This window comes from Xiphias gladius, chromosome 14, assembly GCF_016859285.1.
Source record: "Xiphias gladius isolate SHS-SW01 ecotype Sanya breed wild chromosome 14, ASM1685928v1, whole genome shotgun sequence".
NCBI classification, from domain to species: domain Eukaryota; kingdom Metazoa; phylum Chordata; class Actinopteri; order Istiophoriformes; family Xiphiidae; genus Xiphias; species Xiphias gladius.
This window is the reverse complement of record NC_053413.1, coordinates 10,187,259-10,211,154: the sequence shown is the minus strand read 5'-3', so window position 1 is coordinate 10,211,154 and position 23,896 is coordinate 10,187,259. Positions and strand designations below refer to the sequence as shown.

Sequence of the window (23,896 nt, the reverse complement as noted above, 5' to 3'; positions counted from 1 at the left end):
CGAGGCATTTTTAACCCAATTTTAACCCCATTAATCATCTCACGTCCCCACAGATTTATCTTGTGATCCTTTGGAAGGAGCCTGACCCCAAGGTTGGGAACAACTGGACTATTCTAGCAAACCATATACGAACTACAGCTTAACCAGCCACAATGCTAAAATGCTACTTTCACACTGATGCATTAGTATTAATAATCTAATAATATTTTGTATAATATCAGTCACAGGGGCCATTTTTCTGGAGAACCAATACTGCTGATAATCCTTCCGTAGTTTGATTGAAGTGTGATTTTGAATGCAAGACTTTTACTTGTAATGAACCATTTTTCGTTCTATGTGTTGGTATTTTTACTCAAGGAACTGAAGAGTTCTTTCACCACTTGAAAAATGCTACAGTCCAATGAAGAAATGATTAAAAAGTATACTATTTTTTCTTCAAAATCACTTTTATTCCACAATTTATTTCATCAGGTCTTAAGGCACCCTGAAGAGATGTTACAAGTTGTTCTTTCAAATGCGGGGTCCTTTTAAGACTGTGTAAACATAGCTTTGAATAAGATAATTTCCTGTAAATCTTTGCTTAAATTATTTCTTTACAGTGCACAGACATTGTGTTTTGTGACAAAAATACAGTGTGAATTAAGTAAATATGGTAGATAGTGTATATATATATACATTGAAGAGTAATAGATCGGCAGACAATCAGATCAACAGGCTGAAGAAGAGAGTAAACTAACAAACAATCTTTGAGACCCAGATAGATATACAGATCACGTAAAGATATACAGTACATAGTTACAGTGAACTTTTTATTTTTGCAACGCTTTTCCAGCACCTCTCCGCCTTAAAAGCAATTTTTACACTGTACCTTCTTTGTGTGTGTGTCGCCTCAGCCACCATCAACACGCAGCACCCCGCGAGGTGAAGCGAGACAACTTATCTAGTCCTGGAGGGCTCACCCACATGTTGGCTATTGCAGTGGAGAGGTGAGTAAACAGGAAGACGGGCAGACGGACAGACGGACATGCAGACAGACAGACAGACAGCACAAGACTGGGTTGTGGCTATGCAGACCACAACACAAAGATCTATCTATAATTCCCTAAATATGGTAAGGATCACAATGTATTTATATGTAGAAAGGGACTTTGTAATTGGCATTTCATATACAGGGATACAGTAGCTATACTTGATTATCAAGGTACGTTCCTATGAAGTCTTTGTGATGTGATAATGTGAATACTCTGGAGATGTGTTGCAAATGTTCTACTTTCTCACATATACTATACAGCAAGATAAAAATCCTCTCAACATCAGCGATAATACAGTCGTTCATACAGTTTGGAAAGATGAAAACAACACTCCCTTCCTGAAAGCAGGAAAATCTAAAAAAAAAACATTAAATAAAAAATCTGTACCAGCAACTACACAATAGCTCCAGATGGCTTGGTTGCAATGGCTATAAGTTACCTAATCACATCAATTCTAAAAAAAAACAAACAAAAATAAACTGAGTGAGGAATGAACAGTGCAACAGGTGAACAAATGAAAGGATGGATGGTTGGTCAGGAGCAGAGCCTGTGTCTTGTTCTGGGGATCTTTGAGGAGGTCAGCAAGGAATCATGAAGGAAAGAAGGGTCAGAAATGTCATCAAAGCAACATTCGATATCTGTAACTGGCTCTTCTACTGGAAGCCAAACTCATCTGCATCAAACGTTTTGGCCACATCCCAAAAAGCAGTCTTTGTGACGTATTTGACACTTCCTTCCTTTTTTTTTAAATCTTTAAACATAAATCCTTAGCAGACGTGGGCAACCTCTGCACCGGCTTTCCTTTTACTGGCCGTCTTCTCTTTTACTCGACCACCTTGATCCTGAAAGTGACTCGGCCCAGGAACTTATCTCGCTCGTCATTGTTGCGGATGTCGGAGCCCTCTACCCTGCACTCCACTGGCAGCTCCTTGTTGTAATCCTCCTTGGTGAGCAGCAGCTTCACTGCCACCAGGGGCTGAACGTAACTCTCCTGCATTGGGGAAGAGACAGCCATCTGTCAATAATGCATCGCTGCAAGGATGTTAGCGGACATGATCCGACTGGGGGGATAAATACTTACATGAGCTTTCTTGCCGTAGTAGGGGAAATACATCTTATCAATACGCCCCTCACCAGGGAAATACTGCATTTGAATTGGGATGTCTCTCTGCAGAGAAGAATGTGTGTTAATCCCTGTGGACTTGATAGTAAATGAAATGCATTATGTTAAATTATATTAAACGAGACATTTTTCTAAGATCACATGGGACAGGACGTGAAAAAAAGGAAAAGCAATGACTCTGTTGTCGGTGAAGAGATTTAAATTATGATGTGTAAAACATGACGTGTTCTGCTCTAATCTATAAAAGGACATTTGCGTCTGAAAATTACACAGATTAGATTAAAATGATTTAAAAAAGGGCACTTGGATGGGTTTAGAGGCACCTGCATAAGGGCCCGTTACATAATAAAAATGTGCTAACACCCCTACTGGCCTTATCCTGATAATTTACATACTTCTTACCCTAAAGCCATCAGTGACAGCATGCAGAAGGAAATCAGACACGAAACAAACAAAAAGAAGGAAAACAAATTAAAGAAAGATGAACAGAAAGGAAATATTGACACTGTTATGGTCATCAGTGCTTTTTATGAGAAATAAAAAGAAAAAAATACACATACAAGCAAGTGGCACATGTATAGTCTGGAGAAAAATGTTTACTTTTACGGTGCAGTTGATGTAGGGCTCCCCACGGGGCTTCAGGCCAATGATCTATGAGGTGAGGGAAACAGGAAAAGTTGAGACTATTAGTGGAAACAGACTTAGAAAGGCTGCTGCCTGTGTGGAACCCAAGTTATTCATTTTATTTTGGGGACTGAACGGAGGTAGATTAGAAGCTGGCAGAGGGGGGAGAAAAGGGCAAAAACTGTGCATTTGTAATGGATGGAGACGACTTTTAAGCCTCTAAAAACAACGGGAGCGAGACAAGCCCCAATCAGTGAGATTGAAAGTGGGTGTTACCCTGTTCATTTTCAGAAGCACGCAGGGCTTTCCCTCAGAATATCCAAAAGTGGTATCAGAAAGGCCAGAGCAAAAACTCAGGGAGCCTCTCTTGAAGCGACAAGCTTTCTTTGTCATTTCCTCTGTATTGTCCTGCAGAAAATACTCTCCTTGAGGGCATTCCTCGTTCTTCTCCTGCTCTGTATCATTATATCCTGTGAGAGAGAGAGACAGAGATGACCAGAGATATATTCAGATATATGGCATGAATCGATGGAAAAAGATCCGGGAGAAGGAGAGTGGAATTAATTCTATTAGAGCTAGCTTTCAGTCCCTTTCAGTTATCCGTGTATTAGGGCGAAATGCACTTACTTTGCAGGAAGGACTCCAGGTGTTGGACGTACAATGCATACTTGAGCGAGTCAGATTTGTTGAATGTGATATCCAATGAATTTGGTAGAATCACCAACCCTGCAACAACGACATAAAGTAAAGTAAACACAGAATAAAGTCGTAAATGTTCCCAACAAGAGAAAATAATGCACAGCCATCGCCGGGGGTTTGTCTCAAATTACCACCGGGCAGAAGACACTCTCCATCCAGCTGCACTGCTGATATCGCACGGAAAGAGACTTCACAACAGGTCGATACAAAAGCAGCTGTAATGTAGCGCATTATTGTGACGGCATCTCTTTGGTGCGAGTATGAATAATGAATGCCTCAAAGAGAAATGCTGCCATATACAGTAGCTTTAAGCACCCCCCACCCCACCCCCCACCCCACCCACCCCACCCCCCCCATCCCCCAGTCCCCCCCTGTACGTACTGAATGTTGAGTCACACTAACCTGGATGGGGAACACGGTCTCTGTATCTCGGCACATAGTCATCCAGAGTCAGCAGCATCACCCACATGGTCAGGGCGAACATACCAGCCAAGAAACAGTAGAAAACCAGGTAGAACAACAGGATCAGGGCTGGAGGAAGTTAGAGAAACAGTAAACAGAATAGAAAGAGAAAAGGGATATAATGAGAGACGGAGACAGAGAGGGCGTCCTGTATAATTAACTACGAGCTTTAACCACACATAGGCTTCGACAAATGCCTTCAGATTTTTTTCTTCTTTCCTCATTTTAGTGTATTATCCCTTTGAGAGGAACCATTTTGGAATGAGGGGGATATGCTACTCACTGCTAACAAACGCAGGGCCATCTTTCACTAGACACCCTTAGTTTTCAAATCGCACAAGATTTAGGGATGATGCTGCAGTGCTCAAAGCATCTGCTGCCTCAGGAGGAGGAAAAAAAAAAAAGAGCCACCACAGCTATGGAAACATCTGACTCAAAATGGTTCACCACCATCCAGGCTTTCACAGCACGGACGCCCTCTAAGTTGACAGACAAAAAAAAAAGAAAAAAAAAAAAAAGGGATGGACCCCTCAGCTTCCTGCTGTACCCCCCCCCCACTCCTCTCCAACAGTATCCCACAATGCACCTGCCTAGTGCGTGAAAGAGGGAGAAAGAGGAGAGAGGGAATCCCATTTGACCTTGACAGGCATGCTAATGTGGGCGGCCATGCAACTGCAATGGAGCATCCCACCGCACAGCAGCACAGGGGCCCAGGCAGCCTGACAGCCCGCGCTAGCCTATAGGAGCTGGCTGCTGGAGGGAGGGTGGTGTGTTACTACCTCACTCTGGAAATAACTGGGGAATCATTACATAAAATGTATGGCCTGATCAGCTATAGATTCAGCGCAGGAATGCTGTAGCACACTCCCTCTGATATGATTAGGTAATGAGGGGTTTTATCAGATGGAGTCTGCAGTGTGAATGCAGTTTCCTGATAATATTTATCATCTGCATCAATAGGAGTCATAAAAGTCTGTGCTGTTATGATTGATCATCACCTGGTTGCTTATTTCCTATGCAGCAAAGAGACTGGTGCACATCTTTGATAGCAGCCTTCATCTCGGTGAGCCTCTTGGTAGAGGCTTCTCCTTTACACCTTCATGCAGGCCTATGATGGCTCCTCAACTAATCCAGTATCTACATGGCAATAATTTTAATCCATCCATACACAGAAATATATAGTAGGCTATATATTCAAGAGGCACACATCTATTCGTGCTTTGGAAATGGAAAGAGGAGGACATCAGATTAAGTATCAGCCGCGTGAATGTCAAAGCACATCCACTAATTGACTGCTGAGTAACGGGGATCCTTACCCCAGCTGCTGGCCGTGCGACCCAGCAGCTCCCCGGTCCTGGGATTGTAGATGGAGTCCTTCCAGCTGGACACGTTCTCCTTGTTGGCCGCTTTATCTTCGGTGCTCGCCATGGTGGTGATTTTTTTTTTTTGTTTTTTGTTTTTTTGTTGGTCCAAAATGTGCGGTTTCTTCTGCCTAAAAAGATGCAGAAAAGCGCAGCGGGCGATGTAATGAGGGGAAGAAGCCGGCGAGGCGGCGGTGAGTGGTCGGATCAATGGTTGGGAAGGAGTGGGCGGTGTAGAAAGAGGGAGAGCAGAGGGAGAGAGATGCTCTGGTGGAAAAAAAAGCGAGAAGGGGAAGGTGAGGAAAGAGAGGAGAGGAAAAAAAAACGTCAGTGACGTGCACACAAACCCCGTCGTGGCAGCTGATGCAGTGAGAGCAGATGGACATACATTGGTTAATGACGGAGAGACGCAAGGAGACGCGCCGTTACGCGCACAAGTCATAATTAAAGCGCAGACTGGCTTTCTCATCATCAGCTGTGTTACAATGGCTGCATGTGTTTGGGAACAAGTTGGGAGCTCCAGTTGATATAAAATGTCTGCAGGCTGCGGGATCCTTCAACAGGCACGAGGGAAACGCAAAAATGTGACATGTTCATCGTGATACCAAAGGATTTTAATGCCTCACAGTGCTCAATAGTGAACCTATAGGTCTACTAAAGGTATATTCCGGCTTCTGTATTATATATCATATTCATCCTGATTTATCACAGGCTCACTCCACCTCTTCTGCCTGCAAGTCGTATGCTATGAGTCACCAAACCAATAACCAATCCAATAGGCAGGAGTACATTTCGACAGCAATGGATGCCCTGCTCATCAGTCTACAGAAAACTCTGGCGTAGTGCGCACGCACGCACACACGCGCACATGCACACACACACACACACACACACACACACACACACACACACACACACACACTCGTACACTTATACATATTAGTACATAGATGCCAGTGATCAGCATATTTCAAGCATATGAGGATGCCATTTGTGACTGACTGGCTGAGCATAGATATTTGGGGCATTTGCCAATCCTTGTTGCTATGGCAATTGAGCACTACCGAAACCAGAATGTGTGTGTGTGTGTGTGTGTGTGTGTGTGTGTGTGTGTGTCTGAGTGAGTGAGAGAGATAGATATAGGGAGACAAACAGAGAGAGAGAGACCAGTCCATGATTGTAAACAGATGTGTCAAAGTTAACACACTTTTTACTGGGGACCAAGGCAAGGATCCTGCTTTATTCCAGCTTTTTTCCTCCTATTAACATTAGGGTATTAGCTACAACTGTAGAACAAATATGTTGTATTTCATTTGATGTGTATGTAAATTTCTGCTTTGTCAATATGTGGACATGCATGTACCAATGACAATTCAACTAACCTGACAGAGGAGTTAGATGCTTAGGCAGCAGGGGGAGTGGCTGAGACATGGACAGAAAAAAACAAAAACAAAAAAGACAAAAGCTTAACTTCTAACCCCCTGACACACCAGCAAACACTCCCAATGTGTCACAGAGAGAGAGAAAAGAGAAGAGGGAGTTATATAATGACCCCTGATGCAGGGTTCAGCTCACATGGGGGAGGGGTACTGTAGTTGTGGTCGCATTGCATCCAGTTCCTGCTGTCAGACTGAATTTGTTGCAAGGCAGGGTCCACCACAACTCATACAATGCGGCAACAGGCACAATACTAGCACACGCGCACACACGCGCGCGTGTCACACACACACACACACACACACACACAAACATTTTACTGATTAGTGTGAGAGCCGGCAGCACTGATTCATGGGCTAGTCCTCATCTGTCTCACTCACTCTAGCACATTTTTCTCTGTGAAGGCATCCCACTGCAAGCCAAGCCCTCTGCCCAAAGAAGCAAACAAAAAAGCGGAGATTGACAGCACGACCAGAGGAAGCGTTTGGGTGCAGGGTGGGCGACTTGATGCAGAAAAGCTACATTGTATGGATTTGTGTGGTGCTCCTCTAAGTGAACAAGCACACAATCCTCCCATTGTTTAGGAAAACCCCCTTTCTGTGCTCTCAATTAGCGCCCCCTTCACCATACCAGCACCATGAGCAGGAATACACACCCCATTTGTTCTCAGTCACTCCATCCGCAAGCTACCATAGCAACCTTCACAGTGAGGTCAGTCACATCAATGGGGAGCACTCCCTACGCTCATCTAACAGCCTGTGCTTCTGATAATTCCCCAGGCACAAGACTACGGCACTTCCCCAGAGTCCATGTGGAGGTGAAACCCTTCAGGCAGCATCTATTCACTCACCATCTCAGTGACACCTACTGAAAGCACGACACACTCAAATCACCACAAGAGACTGCTGATGATTTATGGTTTTAATAACAGCCCCTTCAAAACATACAAAGTTTGATTACACAAATGAATTATCTGTTATTTCCCAGAAGCTTGGGATGACATTTTCCATTCAGGAACTGAATGAACCAGAAATGTTAGAAAATCTCACATGTGAAGACCTGAAACGTCCTTTCGATCTGAGGTGTTAATGTCATTCTCATACAGTGTCACTCTGCATAACAAAGTTAAGTACGTGTAGGACCACATTACAACATTGAGAAAGGCAAACAATATTTAACAATACCCACAAAGCAGAACATTTCTACAAGGAAAATTAGTTTACTTAGTTTTTTTTTTGTTTTTTTGTTTTTTTTTGGTAATTTGTGATTCTGTCACATGAGTGTAGGTACATTTAATCATAACACAATCAGAACTGGCAAAGTTGTTATCAGAGTTCAACAGGTCAAGTAAACGACTCCAGTCAAAACATTATCACATGACATCACCATGGTCGTCCCTTTGTGCTGAAATTCATTGGGTTGGGACAATTAAACAACAAACACAAGCCGATGACATAAATAATGGCTTCACAACATAGACTGAAAAGGAATAACACCCTACTTCTGTTTTAGGTCAGGTCAATTAATATTTGTGTCCTTGATCAATTTTTTCCTAAACAACAGAGAATGCAGGAACTAATCTATGGTTGAATGAAGATGTGCAACTTGAAATTGCTCCATAGCGGAAGTTTTTGAGAAAGATTTTGTGTGAGTTGACACGCAAGCGTTATTTCTATTATAGCAAAGCTAGGTGTTCTAATTTCTAATCTCTATCCATATACCCATAAAATCCCAAATTAGTCCCTGTCATAAAGCTGCAGCATAACAAAATGTGAAAGTGAAATGAAGGGGTCTGAATATTTTCTGAATGCACTGTAAATACTGAAATCCAGTGTAATTTCCTTAGTGCAAGAAAAACAAATACAATTTGTTTTAGTTCCAGTAACATTTGAACAATATCATCTAATGTGTAGGAACTGCATTCAGTTTGAACATGTGTAAACTTGGGTTTTCTAACGAGGACGAGCACTTTCTTTAAATGACAAAGTGAAAATACATCAATAAATCGAGAAGAAACATGTAAATACTAAATTGTGTTTGTTGAATGACTAACAGTTTTTTTCCCTTTGGAGCTTTTTGAATCTTGAGGTATCATGAACAGAAGGATTAAGTGCTGCCTTTCTCCCACAGAGGATTAAGTGTGAATCTGATATAAATGATTTTAATCTCCGACTCCTTATTATCATGTGGCATAAGGTTGCTATGGTGAGTTCATAAATTTAAAAAGCTGTAAAGCCAGTCGTTAGCGCCCTCATGTGGATATATATTATAACACATATCATTCAATCTGGATAAAATACTGTAATATGAAGAGTGACCAGTACCCTGAGATCTTGAAGGAATAAAAGGATTCATCTAAAAAGCCTGCTACCGGTGGGAGAAATCGAGTAAAGGTATAGTAATTTCTGTAAGTGGTCAACAATTCAAGGCTGTGAAGGTGGCTAATAGCACGTCAGCCTGGATCAGACTTGTACTGGACCTTTCCCACGATCCTTCTTTCAGCTGTAGTTAACAGTGCTGTACGATTATGTCTGTGCGTATGACCTTCAGCTGTGTTTTATTAAACATTAAAGAAAAAAAAAATGCTATCTTTTTTAGCATCTGGACCAGGATTCAAGTTTGATTCCCAACGACCAACCCTTAAACTACTATATTACAGAGATACAGCTGATGGTTGTTAGTTCTGTTTAAAAAGGCCCATCTGCTTTCACATGTACTCAAACCTCATGTCTTTATTTCCCCGTTTGGTCAACCCCTGGTTCTCCCACTGTGCACATCCAGGGTCAATGTGTGTTGTACCAATTCATGGAACGTCGGAGAGCTCTCTCCCAGTTCTGGAGGACGGGGATGTACTCCGGATTTGGGCTTCCAGCACCCTCCTTGGGTGCGCCTCTAGGTAAGAATACCTTGTCGATGCTCTGCAACTTCTTCAGTTCTTCCCGGGTCCTCCAGTAGCCTGCAGTGACAGTCAAAGACACAGGATGACTTAGGGAAACAACATAAACACAAAATTTTCTCAAAAATTACCCATGTATAGTATATTAAAGGAAGTCCTACAGATGCAGAATATGTCGGTCCAAGTGATATTAGTTAGTGTATTCTCCCAAATGCTAAGCTAGTCAATGACTGAAAGTGGTGGACAGATTTTTTGCATATCACACAACACTATTGTCCACTGATCCAGTAAGAACTAATGCTTCTCAGGCACAATGTGATTCAAATTAGCATTCAGTCATCGGCAACACCTGCTTTTGGTCTGTCCTTTTTTCTTATTTGTTTGATTTGCTTAAGCACTGACTAATGTATAACAATCTATTTATATTAGTGAATATTTAAATGGAAAACGGGTTACATAACAAAACAGCAGCATTTCATTTTGCTTCTTCTTTCAGTTTCAGGAAGAACAAAAAAGGGGCTTTTGGTCATAATTTTTCAAATGAAACTCAATGTCATGACCAAGTGTTTTAATATTTTTAGAGAAAAACCAAGAACCACTGTGAAAGTAAAGAGTAACACTGATGTGTCTAAGTGTTTGACAGACACACAGCTTCATACAGCAGGCTGCTTGCAGCAATAACATAAAAGAACTACAACTCTGTGGAAAATTAACCTTCCTGTCCAAAAAGTATTTTATGCAAGTATAGCATTGGTATAAAGTGACTTATAATACAAATACAAATGTTGTGGATTTAAAAGACATACATAGTGTACATGTTGTGTGTGAATGTGTCTCTGCATACCCACTCCAAGTCCAGCAACAAAAGCAGCCCCCAAACAGGACATCTCATGGTGCAGGGGTCTAGCTACCTTTCTGCCAAACAGATCTGCAGTCAGCTGCATGACAAAGTCATTGCAGGAAACACCACCATCCACCCTGAGAGAGAGAGGAAAGAGAGAGCACTCAGTTGTATCACACTGCAACTCACTTTACTCTAACAGTATCAGAGAAACATACACACATAATGGATTGCCAATAAAAACTGAACTGCATTAGTAGAAGCAGGGTACACAAGTCCATTCTGTTACACCCAGTTTGCTGACTAAAATCCTGATCCTACTATCAGATATCGCACTGGAAGGTGGGATATCAAATAGGGACTCGTCCTGGCCAGACGTGAGTTAAATGTGTCTCTTTCACCTGTACAGCAAAACTAGATTACTATAATCGCATTCTGTTTGCAAAGACCTCCGCAGTGAATGAAAAGATCTGTACCTGATCTTTGCGATGGTGATGTGAGTTTCTCTCAGCATCGTCTCGTACAGCTGCTTGTTTCTGCAAAGAATAAAAAGAATGCAGGGAACACCAATTAGTCTGAATGGGAATGAATGGGAAACAAGTTAAAACAGAAACAATCTCTGGAAAATGACTCACCTGAAGGCGAGAGACTCCAGTATGGCACGGACCAGATGGCTTTTGGTGGTTGAAGGTTTGAGGCCCATGAGTGAAGCACAAGCTTTAGGGTCGTTTAGAGGAGCCTTTGGATAGATACAGTATGTACACAAACATGTCAAATGTCTGTAAGAGAAAAACAGACCTGATACAAACAAGAGTTAAACATATCTTTTGCAATAAAGTGAGATTCAACAGTCTCTGGTCAAAAAGAGGGCAGCTATACTGTTTTACTTGGTTACGTTATACACAGTAGCTCTTGAGTAAACAACCATTAGAAAACTGACTTGTAATAACATCTTTGCGTATTAACTATTAACATTCAGGCACACAGACTTACAAAGGCCAGTTCACAAAGGAGGGCAGAGAAAAAAAAGAGACACATAACCATGTTACAGAGGAAAGAAAAAGACAAAAATGGAAATAATTGCCTGTAAGGGCTAAATATCAATATATGCTGTCGGTCAATATCAACTGACAGTACATGAGCAGTACATATGGTTTTGCTTTGAGTGAATACGCCGGTGTAAACATTATACCAAATACCAATTGTATATAAAAGAAACAGATGTCTTTGACACATACTCTATTTTCAAATGTTGTACCTATACAAAGCTACCTGCAGGCCACTGAAGGAAGGTACAAAGCACACTCCGTCAGAGTCACTGACACTGTAAGCCATGGAACTGGTCTTCTGGACGTCAGAGAAGAGCTCTGCAACAACACACACGGGTTTCACGCATTAAATTTGTCACTTACTGACTTCTTCAGTGTAAAGATGCTATTAATGTAAACATGAATAAAAGCAAGTGCGTATTTACACATCCAGCAGACACGGAGGAAGATTAGTATTCATTTGGAGTCGTGTTTCTGTCCACCTGACAAATATTACCTCTTCTGTTAGCTCTGTTTTTGCTTCCCACCAACTCTTTAGCTGCTAAATGCTCCACTATGTTCACCAGCCAGTTGCTAACTTTGTCTGTCTGCTGTTTGGTGATGGGCAGGTAGTGTACAATAGGTTTATTAGCACTTTTTCACTGAAAACAGCTTCTGCTGCATCTTGACACTACATTTATGAGACAAGCTGCACACTGCGAAACCAAAACAATGGCTAAAACAGGCTAAAAAGCACACTATGCGCAACACATTTCACATCGTTTGACATCTAAACAACACTTAATATAACCTTAAAAGTTAGTCATCAATCTCACTGATTTTGTGTTGTTTTCATTTAAAAAAAAAAACTTTGCAAACATCTATAGCTATTGTATACAGCTCATTTCTCACCCAGCTCCTGTGCCCATTTGATGGCAGTGCCTGTGTCTGCTGCATTGCCCTCCGCCAGGTACACCAACTCTGGGCCGATCTTCCACCCCACTACAGGATACAGACCTACAGAGAACAAACACTAGCTTGTAATGTGCCTGTATGGACAACTGTGGATATTATGACCTTACTGTGTGTATATTTTGCTTTACCTGCTATAGATGTATGTGGTTTGCTCCCGGTGTTGATGTCCATGAAGGTGCCTGTTCCCATGGTGATCTTCACATCACCGACATCAAAGCAGCACTCTCCAAACATGGCTGCCTGCTGGTCCGCCATCTGCAGCAGAAGGGCGGAGGAAGTCATTCATTTGTTGCAAACACACATCTGAGCAACACTGAAAATGTCTAAAACTCACATGGTGTGAAATGCAGGATGCTGCAAGTTTTCACTGAGGGAAGGCCAAAGTCACACTGTACCATACCATCTCAATTTATGTCTATTGTTTTAATTCTACTGTTTCAACTCATTCCTTGTCTCATGTTCTGTTTTATTTTATATTCACTGTCTTGTCTGTTCACCGACAAACCCCAAAGATATTCAATTCACTGTCTTGACCTCTAACATGAAGTAGTTATAAAAAAAAAAAAAATCACGTGTTATAACTAAAATATGTATTAATTTTATCCAATTACCATTTTTGACATTGTGTTTCACCTGAATGAGACACTTGAACACAAGCTGCATGTTCCCTGTTGCTGATTAACTCTAGCTGGGATAAAGATCCTTTCTACAACATAATGATGGTCACAGGCTGGCATAAACGGAATCAGGAGGTTAAAATGAAATTTATTATTATTTTTTTAAATCATAATCACACAGATAACAGTGTGTGTGATGCTAAGACCTCGAAAACTTACCACCGACATGACAGGAATGGATACTCCAAAGATAGACGGGTCTGTGGAACCAAAGTCATGGCTGGTGCATCATGAAGGAGAAACCAGAGACAATGCATCATCTCACACTCTCTGTCAGTCCTCTAAACGCCAGGTGGACTACTATACAATATTTAATCTAAGATGCTGTACTTACTACAGTTTAAAACAATGTGGAGAAGTTGAAGTGACTAGAAGGTTTAAATAAAACTTTCAAATGTAAATAATTGTAATAACTATAAATAACATATCACACAGACAGTTGTTGAAAATTCTCATGAGCAGAAAATTACGTTTAGTTCAGCAAACATTTAAAGTATTATATTACTTCTGACATCTGGTTAACAGGTAATACTAACAAAAATTAAATTTATGGCTTTATATTTAAGTATTTTGCTGGCTAAGACATGATTCAAGTGTACAGTGAGTGACTCACCCTGTATTTTCTACTTTGGGGAAAATAGAGAGAGGCAGAGAAACAAGAGAAGAGAGGAAACCACTCCAACACATCTGTCAAAAAAAAAGTCACAGTACAGTGATATGAAGAAAAAAAAACCTCACATCAAACACAGGAAGAAACAGTAAATAAACATGACATAATCCAGACCTGATATGTGTCAAACATGCCTGTTGTACTGGCATTAGAATAGTCTGTGGCATGGACGCGTCCTAAAACAGACAAGGTGACACAAATGAATGAATCAAAAAAATCATTTTCCAAAAAGGTTTAAAAAATAAATAAGCAAATAAAAAACTTGTTTGAGCCCCTAGTCATTTTTCCAACTCACCCTGTCCCACAGGATTTAGCTAAAACACCTCTGAGAAATTCCATTGCGGGTGCAATGGGACTAGAAACAAAGGGTATTTTGTCTGGGTCTTAAAATCCTGCTTAACACTGTATGAAATGTAATCCACCGGACAAATTATATATTACTGTACTGTTTTCAAAAGAAATTGTGCTCACAGAGAGACAGCTTTCACATGAGCTCAAACCTACCTTTTGTAAGTTTGAATAGGAGCCAGCTGTCCACTGTTCCAAAGCAGCAGTTGCCTTCAGCTATCGCTTGGCGAACCTGGAACAGGAGGGAAACATGATGAGGCTGAGAAGAAGAGGTGAACCCTTTAACACCTACAGCCTGGGAGGGTTTCAGTTGTATGCTCTGATGTGCATTGTACCACTATTTGTATGACAGGATGTTTGTCTTGAAAATGTCCACAATTACTGAAAAGACGAGAGTTTAATTTGTCAATATATATATATTACATACGTTTGTATACATTTAACTTTTAATGGTATTAGCGATCCGTTCAAGTGCTAAAACTGTGCTAGCAGGTGGAAAAAGGTAAAGCTCTTGGCTGATTAATGGAAAAATTATATTCCAACTATTTTGTTAATCAATTAATCATTTAGGTTGTTGATTTGCTGTTTTCTCTTTGTTTTATATCATTCTATATTGAATATATTTGGGATTTGGACTGTTGGTTTTGGCAAAACAAGCAATGTTATGATGTCACTTTGAGTTTTAGGAAATTGTGATGAACATTTTTCACTATTTTCTGACATTTTATAATCCAAACAATTGACTGACTAATCAAGAAGATAACTGGCATGTTAAGCAAAATGAAAACATATATATAGTTCATATTAGTTAACTGGTTTAAATGTTTACCTGCAGACATGTGCACTCACACTCACCTGCTTATAGTGTGTAAGGACCCAGACGAGGCGGAAAGTAACATGCTGAGTGGAGAAGACAATAAGACTTGCTGCAAGCGATCGCTTCTGCCTGGTCAGGAAGTACAGCACCTTCATCGTGCCATGGATTACCTGAGGTTGTCAGAAACACAATGAAAAGCCATACTGTGTGAGGGGACAGTGAAAGTTACCTAGCATGCAAGCTGATTTCAAATCATCTAAAAGTTCTAGTATTTCATCCCTCGTGTCTAGGCAACATTCCTAATTCAGTACATGACATTTGGAGATACAAAGCAGTCAAAGACTCACTTTCATGATGCAGGATCTGTTCCACGACTTCACCAGGTCTGCGGCCCTCTGATCTTGCCAGCTGATGAAGTTATGGAAGGGTACTCCAGTTTTCCTGTCAGAAGAAAAGAGAGGGAGTAAAATGAACCTGAAATTGAACCTGGAGGGAAAAGAACTCTACGAAGGCAGGTTGACAGGTGTTCAACAGTGATACTTTTCAAGTTTACTTACAAGCCATATATAGACTTTTTTGGAGCTAAGGAAAAGAAATTTGATTTTTTTTTTTTTTCCAAATATACCTGTCCCATGTTGTGAAGGTGCCTCGTTGGGTGGACATGCCAAGGGCCTCTATCTGGTGCATTTGTACTCCTGCATCTATAGCCCCACACAGACACACACACAGACACAGACACACACACACACACACACACACACACACACACACACACACACACACACACACACACACACACACACACACACAAAAACGGTTATAGTGAGAAAAAGGAAGAGATTTTTGAAACTGGAACTTGTACATAGTGATTAGTGAGACAAATGTCCCATGTAAATTATTGTCCTGTCAACTGCTCAAATTTGAAAAGCATGTAATATTTTCTTGTATAGGAATTTTTCTAATGTATTGTGGGCAAAACAACTTTTCACAATTCACTATAATGTAATCCAATAAAACAACATGTGACAGCCATCTAAATAAGCATGGAGTTAAATCAACACTTTTCTGAGAGAAACTCAGTTAATAGTATGGTGTACTTATTAAGGGTGTTACTAACTGGAAGGCTGCTGTATTGCACTGAATGAACAGTCAGGTGTACTTAAATTTCTAGCATATCAGTATTATGACCAAAATGGAAACAATCTACATACATTCCTCAACATGTCTGTAGTATTAATAGTGTTTCATTAGCTATATACTTGTAATGGGGTGTGTCCATTAACATGAAAAATGAATCACATCCAGTCCAATTCTGGGTATGGTTGTGAATAGATGCACCAACAGGAAATGAGGGAGCTGTACCTTGCACAGCGCACTTGACCACAGTGATAAACCCTTTCCATAGTGCATCTGGGTCCATCTCCACATGTCCTACCTCTGGATACAAGGAAACAACCTGGAGAACATATTACGAAAGAATAAGAGGAAACTACGAGTTGCATAAAGACAGTGATGCAGGTGGTGTACGTGAGAAATAAGAAGCCAAAAGATAAAGACAATGAGATGAATACCTTGTTGGTACATGATCCTCGGATATTTGCTTCCTTGTCATAGACGTGACATCTGATTGATGTTGAACCGACGTCAACTGACAAAATGAAGTGTTCCTTTTTGAAACCGTTCCTTTGACTCCCCATTATTGAAAAGTTTGTCCCAGTATTCCTCAGATCGGCCCCACGTCTTCCATTGTCAGCTCATGGTGGTCTTTTTCACAACCCCAATGGTTGGTATGACCATAATACTTTACCTACACTCGCTGACCTGTCATGTGGAGCCTGTAACTCGACCTTCGGACCGTGGTCTCTTTAGTCCAGTCCCAGTTCCAGCTGTCCGAGTCAACACACTCCTAAGATCTGTTTCTCATGTACACATGAGTCTGATGTAGACCTGAAAATACAGCAGCTAGAGCAGAAATTGGCCACCTCAAGAGTTAAGTCAAGCTAATTCGCTACTTGGCTAGGTGTAAGAAAATGAAACTTGAGCGGTTAAGTAGCCTAGAAAATCACTCCCAAATAAACCTTCCCTCTCTAAACATTACTCACAGGTGCCCAGTATTCACGCTCTACATGATCATAGCAGTGAAGCTGACACACCCAGTCGACTGTTCAGGGAATTCCAGCAGTTTTTATGTCATTAAACCGCATTAACGTAACTGCAGTCTTCAGTCCTTTTCGGCACCCGTAGTAGCACACGCATGCGCAGAGCGTCGTTTGAAACAGTCGCATGAGCATGTTTGTAGCTTAGCACACGTGTGTTCGCCGGCTAAGACTAGCTGTACCAGCCTGTGATTGTGTGCTATTGTAACGCGCAATATGGCAAAGACAGACGTAAGAAAAATGTTACATTACATTTATGTTAACCATGCAGCAATGTGCTCTAAGTAGATAGTTTTAAGCTAACCATTGTTTGGTTTTATTAGCTACAAACTAACTAGCTAACAGTTTGGTTAGCTGGTGATAGTCATAGTCATTTAAAAACCAGGATTCTACTTGCAAACACTGTTTTAACTTGTTAACTTCCAACTGTACAACCCGTCAGTTTGTTTTTGAGCGGATACATAGTCATAATAATCCAATTACAGTTACCTCTCAAGTCAAGCTCGATCATTAGTCTACGAATCGATTAGGTTAGTTGATTGACAGAAGTTAAGTGACATAAATTTGGTAATTAAGAGTGTCAATTAATAATCAAGGGAGAATCCCCGACTTTAAGTGGTTTAAGTCTCTGAAATATGAAGATTTTCTACTTTTCTGGTTACGTATTACTATAAATCGAATATGTTTGGAGTTTGTCGGATAACAAAAGTGATTTGAAGAAATCACCTTAGGGTTTGGGAGATGGTTATGGAGATTTTCTACTACTTTCTGTGATTTTTTTATAACGTAAATGATACATGGTAAAAATAACTGACAAATGGATTAATATTGGACTGAATTTAAAGTTGGAGCCTTGCTCTCGAGAATGCCACGGTTGGACAGGGTCATAATGTTATAAATGTATTTGTTTCTTTCAGGCTAAAAGACGAAGAAAAAGGCAAAGTAAAGTGGTCACCAATGAAGTTGGAGAAGAAGAGCGCAACGTTAACACTGGCAAGTCGCTTCTTTTGAAACAACTGAAAATCTGCATTGAACATGACCTCTTAGAAATAATGTTAGCAATAACATTAAATCCTTGAATTAATGATCTTATTTTTACAGAGGAGGATGCTCTCGCTGAGAGCACAGAGAGGAAACAGGAGGAGAAGGAGCGAGATGAACAAGGTACTGCAAACGCATCACGCATGATGTCTGCTTGAATTCCTGCACTGTGCCAGTAACAAAGCTACGTGTTTAGATTCTCAGATGGAAACTGTCATTGAAATAAAAGGAAGTGCACCCACTGTAACTGTATCATGGGAGAAGAACAATGAAAGAGAGGGTAGTGATACAAGAAAGAGAACAAATACAAGTGATCAGATGATTGGTAGTGGTAGAGCTGTTTACAAGTTACTATTGTATTACATGATCTATTTTCTTTTTCTAGGAGACAAAGTCTCATCATCCACTGAAGTGTGTTTGTCATCAAAGTGATGTTGGTCTTTATGTTTGAAACTAAAAACTAGCTCAAGGTTGAAAGAAATAAAGCAAATGAGATCTGTAGGACTGAGAAGGCAGCAGGTGAAACCGCACTTACAAACTGAGTTGTAACCATTAAAACACAATTGTTTAGGCTGAGAGACAAAACTTTCTTTAAATCAAGTTCATTGATGAACATTCTTTGATTATCTTAAAATGATACTCCACCCAAAAACTTATGAAACACTCAACCCCCACAAGCTTGAGCAAAGGCTAGAAAAAGTTTGTTTTCTGGTTTTCCTGGAGAACGGAGGCTGCATTCACAACATTAACAAAAAGTTCCAACAGGAACTTTTTCGCTGTCCTTAAATCATATAATAAATGACTGTTTCAGAAGAACAGACTCAGGCAGTGTCTTCGGCTCATACACTGGGAGGCACGGACAATGCTCCCAGTGAGAGTTCTAAGACAAAGATGGCACAAGAGATGGAGGACATCAAAGATGAACAAGGTAGTGGAAATACAACATAAAGAATGTGCCTGAGTGCAGTTCTTAGTGGTGCCAGTAACGGGTTTTCCTCTTTAGAATCTCAAATGGACACTGCCACTGAAGAAAATGAAAGTACACCCACAATAACTGTAACTTGGGCAAAGAAGAGTGAACAAGGACAGAGGAGTCGTATTAAAAAAGAAACCAACGGAAGTCAACAGATGGTTCTTAAACAGACAGCAGGTAAGGAGAGTTAACAGTAGTCAGTGATGAAACTGCTACTTCAAGTCCAGTTTGTTTGTTTCTTTCAACTGTCTTACTCACACATAACTTCTTCGCTACAGTCTCTGTTCTCAAATGATGTGCACTTAAAAACAGGGATGAGTCTTCTGATTGTGGCACTATAGCAACCTACCTAAAATTTGAAACTCAGCAGTGTATATGTGCTATGGCTTTCAATGTTTCACCAAAATGTACTAAATGAGGAGAGTCTATTTTTTTGGAAACTGTGACTTCCATCACTATGATTTTTACCAAAAAGTGTAAAACTAGTTAAAGCTTTCAACTCTTCTATTACTTTTTGAGACTGCATCAGAACTGTTATGGCCCATGTTTAGACATTGACAAGTAATTCTATTATTTTGCTTGAAAATTGATCCAAATTTGAGACCTGAAACAAAAATTTGCCTCACTACTGTAAACATTTTCCATGATATATAAGGCAGTATTAACTTGATCTTTGCAAAATTAATTCAGGAGACAAATATCAGTGTGGTGGACAATTTATATCTTGAAATTGTTGAAAAAAAAACCCCCCCCCGGTGTGAAAGTACTAAAAATCCTGCACTCTGCCGGCCACTTGTACTCTTTGATTTAGTTGTGATGATGTAACCAAATAACTAGCTTGTTTTCTATCTGTTGCAGTAAGTGGGAAACGGAAGGCACACACTAACGTTGAGACTACCCCATCAAAGAAAACTAAGCTCATCAATGATGGTATGAACTCAAAATAACACCAGTTGCTAAATTCTTTGTAAAATGCCAAATTTTCTAAGAGGTTTTGCCCTCACACATATCACGGTCTTGTTTTGTCGTAGGTTTTTGTGTTTTTGTTGGCAACCTGAACAACTCCAAAACATTTGAGGAGGTCAAAGATAAATTAGCAAGTTACTTAATGACACACAGTCTCCTGGTTCAAGACATCAGATTAGACCGGTCAAAGTGAGTATATATTTTTTTGAGCTAATTTTTTATTCTCAGGTTTCAGGGTTTGTTTTTTTTTTTTCCTTTTTTGAGCAGTAAACCTGTAATACGAATTTGACATAGACACTAATTTAACTCACAAGTAATGTTTTGCTGTTGTAGAAAACATGCACATGTAGATTTGGCCTCAGAGATGGACTTGATGAAAGCCTTGACATTAAATGGAGAGATGATCCTTGACAAGCCACTGAAGATCGCTAAAGCAAAGGTCAAAAGTGAGGACAAGGTGAAGGTGAAAGCTCCACAGTTGGACAAAAAAGGTAACTCATCTAACTATAATTTCTTTATTACACATCAGTTTAAATCTTGTGCTGCTTGTCACTGGAGATACAGATGCAGTGGTAGTGCCTGTGTGTTCAAACCACAAGAGGTTTAAAATCTAATATGCATTTGAGGTTGGATTTTTGTAATCAGCTGCTTAAATAATGAGTTGATAATGTGATCTAGGAATGCACAACATTATAAAGTCATGTAATGTAAGGCATTTGATCAAATCTGAGGACTGTCCTGTCCTTGGCAGCCAAAGATGCCAGATGTTTGTTTCTGAAGAACGTCCCATACAACGCAACAAAAAAAGACATTCTGAAAATCTTCCACAAGGCCATTGCCGTCAGGTTTCCTGGTGGAGCTGAAGGCCCAAGCCAAGGGTGAGAGTTTTTAAAAACTTTTTGTTGAGGATCACTTCCTAACTATACTATTGTCAAATGTGCAAAACATAGATTTTTATATTATATATTCAGTAATACAATTATTATGATATTTGTCAGAAAATAAATGATTTGCATCAAATGGATATTTGTAATACGAACTGGATGAAATTTCCTTATTTTTCAACAGTATTGCCTTTGTGGAGTTTAAAAATAAAACCATTGCTAAGAAAGTACAGCAGAAAATACAAGGAGCCAGGATCCAAGACCGGGTTTTAATTGTGGACTTTGTAGGAGAAACAAATATGCCAAAAGTCACCAAAGCTACTGATGAAGACAACAACACAAAAAGTAAATCGCAGGACATTTAGAAATGTACTGTTGATAGTTGACATGATGTTATAGCTATTAAATTCTTTAGTCTTTTATGTGAACATCAGTCAATAAAATCTGGACTTAGCGATTTACCTGTATTCACAAAAGACCTTTCTTCTTTCTCACAGCTGCAGTTCCTCCAAACAACACCTTATTTGTGAGCAATTTGTCCTACAATGTGAAAGAAAAAAACCTCAAAAAACTCTTTCAGAAAGCTGTTAGCATCAAAATGCCTCAAAACAAAGGCAAATCAAGAGGGTAAGTACATGTACACTGGCCCACTTTATTTTTTTTTTTCCCTATCAAGAAAGTATTTTAATATTAGGAAAAACCTGTAATTCTCTGCAGATTTGCGTTTGTTGAGTTTGCAAATGTGGCAGATGCTGAAAAAGCCTTGCAGGCATCCCAAAACATTAACATCTGCAAAAGGGCGGTCAGAGTACAATTCTTTGAAACGAGAGAAAAGCCAGAAAAGGCAGAAGGTATGTGGAATAGTTCCTGTTATATTATTCATGTATGTTACCTGTTGTCTAATAAGCTGCTTGATCAAATCAAATTGATATTAATTGAGTGCAAAACCTACATTTTTAGTGTTTCTAAAGTCAATTGAGTCATGATGAGTTATGAAAATGGTGATACCGCAGTTGTCTGTCTCTTTTTAGTCCTATCAAAAACACTGATTGTAATGGGCCTTGCTGAGAAGACGACTGCAGATACTCTTAAAAAGGCCTTTGAAGGAGCCCTCAATGCAAGAGTCACTGTAGATAAAGAGACAGGTGTTTCAAAGGGGTGGGTACCATAAAGTTGTCTGTTTACTGTCGTAATTGTCTATAAATGTTTCATGTGTTTTTCACCTATCCTTGAAGTCTGCTTTACGCTTTCTTGTTCATTTTTCTCAGGTTTGGTTTTGTGGAGTTTGAGAGTGAAGAAAATTGCAAAGCTGTCAGAGAAGCCATGACGGACTGTGAGATAGATGGCAGCAAAGTGACTGTGGCTTATGCAAAACCCAAAGGTGAAAAGGGTCACCCAGGTGCCAGAGGAGGCTTGGCGGGGCGTCCTGGCGGTCCGCCTGCAGGTCGGGGGGCAGGCAGAGGTGGAAGAGATAGCAGAGGAGGTAACACTACGTTTTGCTGGTATATCAAAGGATCATTATAGTGGGGTCAATAGAGACTATAATGTAGTCATAGTGTAAATTTAAAGCTGCACAAATCAATATTGTTATATTAACAATGGATGAAATAACTAATGTAAAAGGGCTCACATGAGAATTATTACCTAACTGTGCAGTTCCCCTCAGCTCTATGGAGCGCTTTACCATCTTTCAGCTCATTGTTTTGGTTTTATGTCCTGCAACTTTAATGTTTTGGTTCACTCTCACAGCTCTCATAGTTGTTTGCAACCACAGAAGGCAGCTGTTTTTAGTGAGAGAAAAGCTCTGAGAAACCCACTGTCCGCTACTTCAGGACAAAACAGCAGGCAAACAGTTAGCGACTAGCTGGGGAAAACAGTGGAGCTTACAGCAGCTAAAGAGCCAGATATTTCCCTCAGGAGTGGGTGGGGACCAAAACAGAAAAGGAGAGTCACTATTGGACACAAACATGACTCCAAATAAATGCTAATATTGCCTGATGTCTGCTGGAGGAGTAAATTAGGCACTTTTTGTCAACAGAAATTTACTAGTCACCATATCAACTTTACTAAGTGATAATACATTCATTTTGTGTTTTTTAGTCTGTTGTGCTGTCCCCAAGTGACTAAAAATCAATGAATGCAGCTTCAATAAATGCAATTTACCTTCTTGTTTTGGAGCTCACAATTAAGAAAATAGTTTTGAGCGTTTTTGCAAAAAGTGCTTGTCATTAAGCTGTAGATATTTTCCTCAAATTTGTCCAATGTTTGATACAGCGACAGATTTTGAACATTTTTATGTTGAACTGACCTTGTAGTCCCAGACTATAGGCTAAATTGAGAAAGCTCCCCACTTTCTAGATAAGCCTATAACTCTGGGCTTTGTTGGATCAAATCTTGTCATCAGATGACTGGTTTTCTGTGGGTATTGTGGGAAATTGGTTGGTTTTGAGTCAGAGTAAAACTGTGTTGTTCTCTTGCAGGTAGAGGACGTGGAGCTGGCTTGCCGCAGAATGCTGTTAAAGAAGTGGAAAATAAAGGCTAACTCGCCTTTGAAAAGTCATCATATAGAGTTTTTTGATACGTGAAAGCATGTACAAGCTCAAGACTTGTTTGGGTTTATCTGAATGTACAGACTGCAAGGGTTTGAAAATGTGTACAGTATTGTTAGTCTTACCTGACTGTAGGACATGTGGCATCTTGTAATTTTAGCTGTCATATTTTTTACTCTCAATCGTTCGTTTCCGAACTATTATTATGAATTCATAAAATAATGAACATTATGCAAATCTGTTATGTGAAAAGTTGATAACGATTTAATCCGTGTGTAATTTTCTAATGTGAATATAAATTCAATTCAAAGTCACACCAGCTGTCATTTTGTGTTGTT

At 40.0% G+C, this 23,896-nt stretch overlaps 3 protein-coding genes across 7 annotated transcripts; 1 reads left to right on the top strand and 2 right to left on the bottom strand.

Annotated features, from left to right (window-relative positions):
• Positions 1-520: 520 nt before the first annotated feature.
• On the bottom strand, positions 521-5,367 carry atp1b3a (ATPase Na+/K+ transporting subunit beta 3a). Its single transcript, XM_040143218.1, has 7 exons — positions 5,256-5,367; positions 3,880-4,008; positions 3,406-3,504; positions 3,055-3,248; positions 2,755-2,805; positions 2,113-2,199; positions 521-2,022 (listed from the first exon to the last, which is right to left on the bottom strand). Exons 1-7 carry the CDS (start codon positions 5,365-5,367, stop codon positions 1,855-1,857), a joined length of 840 nt encoding a protein of 279 aa, XP_039999152.1. The 3' UTR covers positions 521-1,854.
• Positions 5,368-7,658: 2,291 nt separating this feature from the next.
• gk5 (glycerol kinase 5) lies at positions 7,659-17,654 on the bottom strand. 5 transcript variants are annotated; one of them, XM_040143215.1, is made up of 17 exons: positions 17,635-17,654; positions 16,561-16,951; positions 16,352-16,445; positions 15,615-15,690; positions 15,337-15,430; positions 15,028-15,159; positions 14,329-14,404; positions 13,939-14,000; positions 13,768-13,841; positions 13,314-13,374; positions 12,606-12,732; positions 12,415-12,519; positions 11,747-11,841; positions 11,110-11,213; positions 10,951-11,010; positions 10,478-10,611; positions 7,659-9,693 (listed from the first exon to the last, which is right to left on the bottom strand). In XM_040143215.1, exons 2-17 carry the CDS (start codon positions 16,684-16,686, stop codon positions 9,521-9,523), a joined length of 1,593 nt encoding a protein of 530 aa, XP_039999149.1. In that variant the 5' UTR covers positions 16,687-16,951; positions 17,635-17,654; the 3' UTR covers positions 7,659-9,520. The 5 variants fall into 5 exon arrangements, with proteins under 5 accessions (XP_039999149.1, XP_039999151.1, XP_039999148.1 ...); XM_040143217.1 differs by having other exon boundaries at positions 16,561-16,936; positions 17,635-17,653; XM_040143214.1 differs by lacking the exon at positions 17,635-17,654 and adding an exon at positions 17,092-17,211.
• LOC120798691 (nucleolin-like) lies at positions 17,217-23,877 on the top strand. The gene is made up of 15 exons (XM_040143211.1): positions 17,217-17,376; positions 18,063-18,138; positions 18,247-18,309; positions 18,998-19,114; positions 19,190-19,336; positions 20,018-20,089; positions 20,191-20,314; positions 20,459-20,616; positions 20,877-21,003; positions 21,194-21,354; positions 21,507-21,636; positions 21,727-21,860; positions 22,041-22,167; positions 22,278-22,492; positions 23,490-23,877. Exons 1-15 carry the CDS (start codon positions 17,362-17,364, stop codon positions 23,549-23,551), a joined length of 1,728 nt encoding a protein of 575 aa, XP_039999145.1. The 5' UTR covers positions 17,217-17,361; the 3' UTR covers positions 23,552-23,877.
• The last annotated feature ends 19 nt before the right edge of the window (positions 23,878-23,896 follow it).

Bases quoted from the DNA above. Each gene is read 5' to 3' on its own strand.
- atp1b3a (XM_040143218.1), bottom strand. From the start codon at position 5,367: ATGGCGAGCACCGAAGATAAAGCGGCCAACAAGGAGAACGTGTCCAGC. The intron at 3,505-3,879 runs GTTAGTGTGACT...TCGTTGTTGCAG, and splicing joins AGACCGTGTTCCCCATCCAG to GGTTGGTGATTCTACCAAAT. The intron at 2,806-3,054 runs GTAACACCCACT...CTCACCTCATAG, and splicing joins TGCTTCTGAAAATGAACAGG to ATCATTGGCCTGAAGCCCCG.
- gk5 (XM_040143215.1), bottom strand. From the start codon at position 16,686: ATGGGGAGTCAAAGGAACGGTTTCAAAAAGGAACACTTCATTTTGTCA. The intron at 15,160-15,336 runs GTGAGTCTTTGA...TGACAACCTCAG, and splicing joins ACAGATCCTGCATCATGAAA to GTAATCCATGGCACGATGAA. The intron at 9,694-10,477 runs GTATGCAGAGAC...CTGTCACTGCAG, and splicing joins TGTTGCTGGACTTGGAGTGG to GCTACTGGAGGACCCGGGAA.
- LOC120798691 (XM_040143211.1), top strand. The intron at 19,115-19,189 runs GTAGTGGAAATA...TTTCCTCTTTAG, and splicing joins GGACATCAAAGATGAACAAG to AATCTCAAATGGACACTGCC. The intron at 22,168-22,277 runs GTGGGTACCATA...CATTTTTCTCAG, and splicing joins GAGACAGGTGTTTCAAAGGG to GTTTGGTTTTGTGGAGTTTG.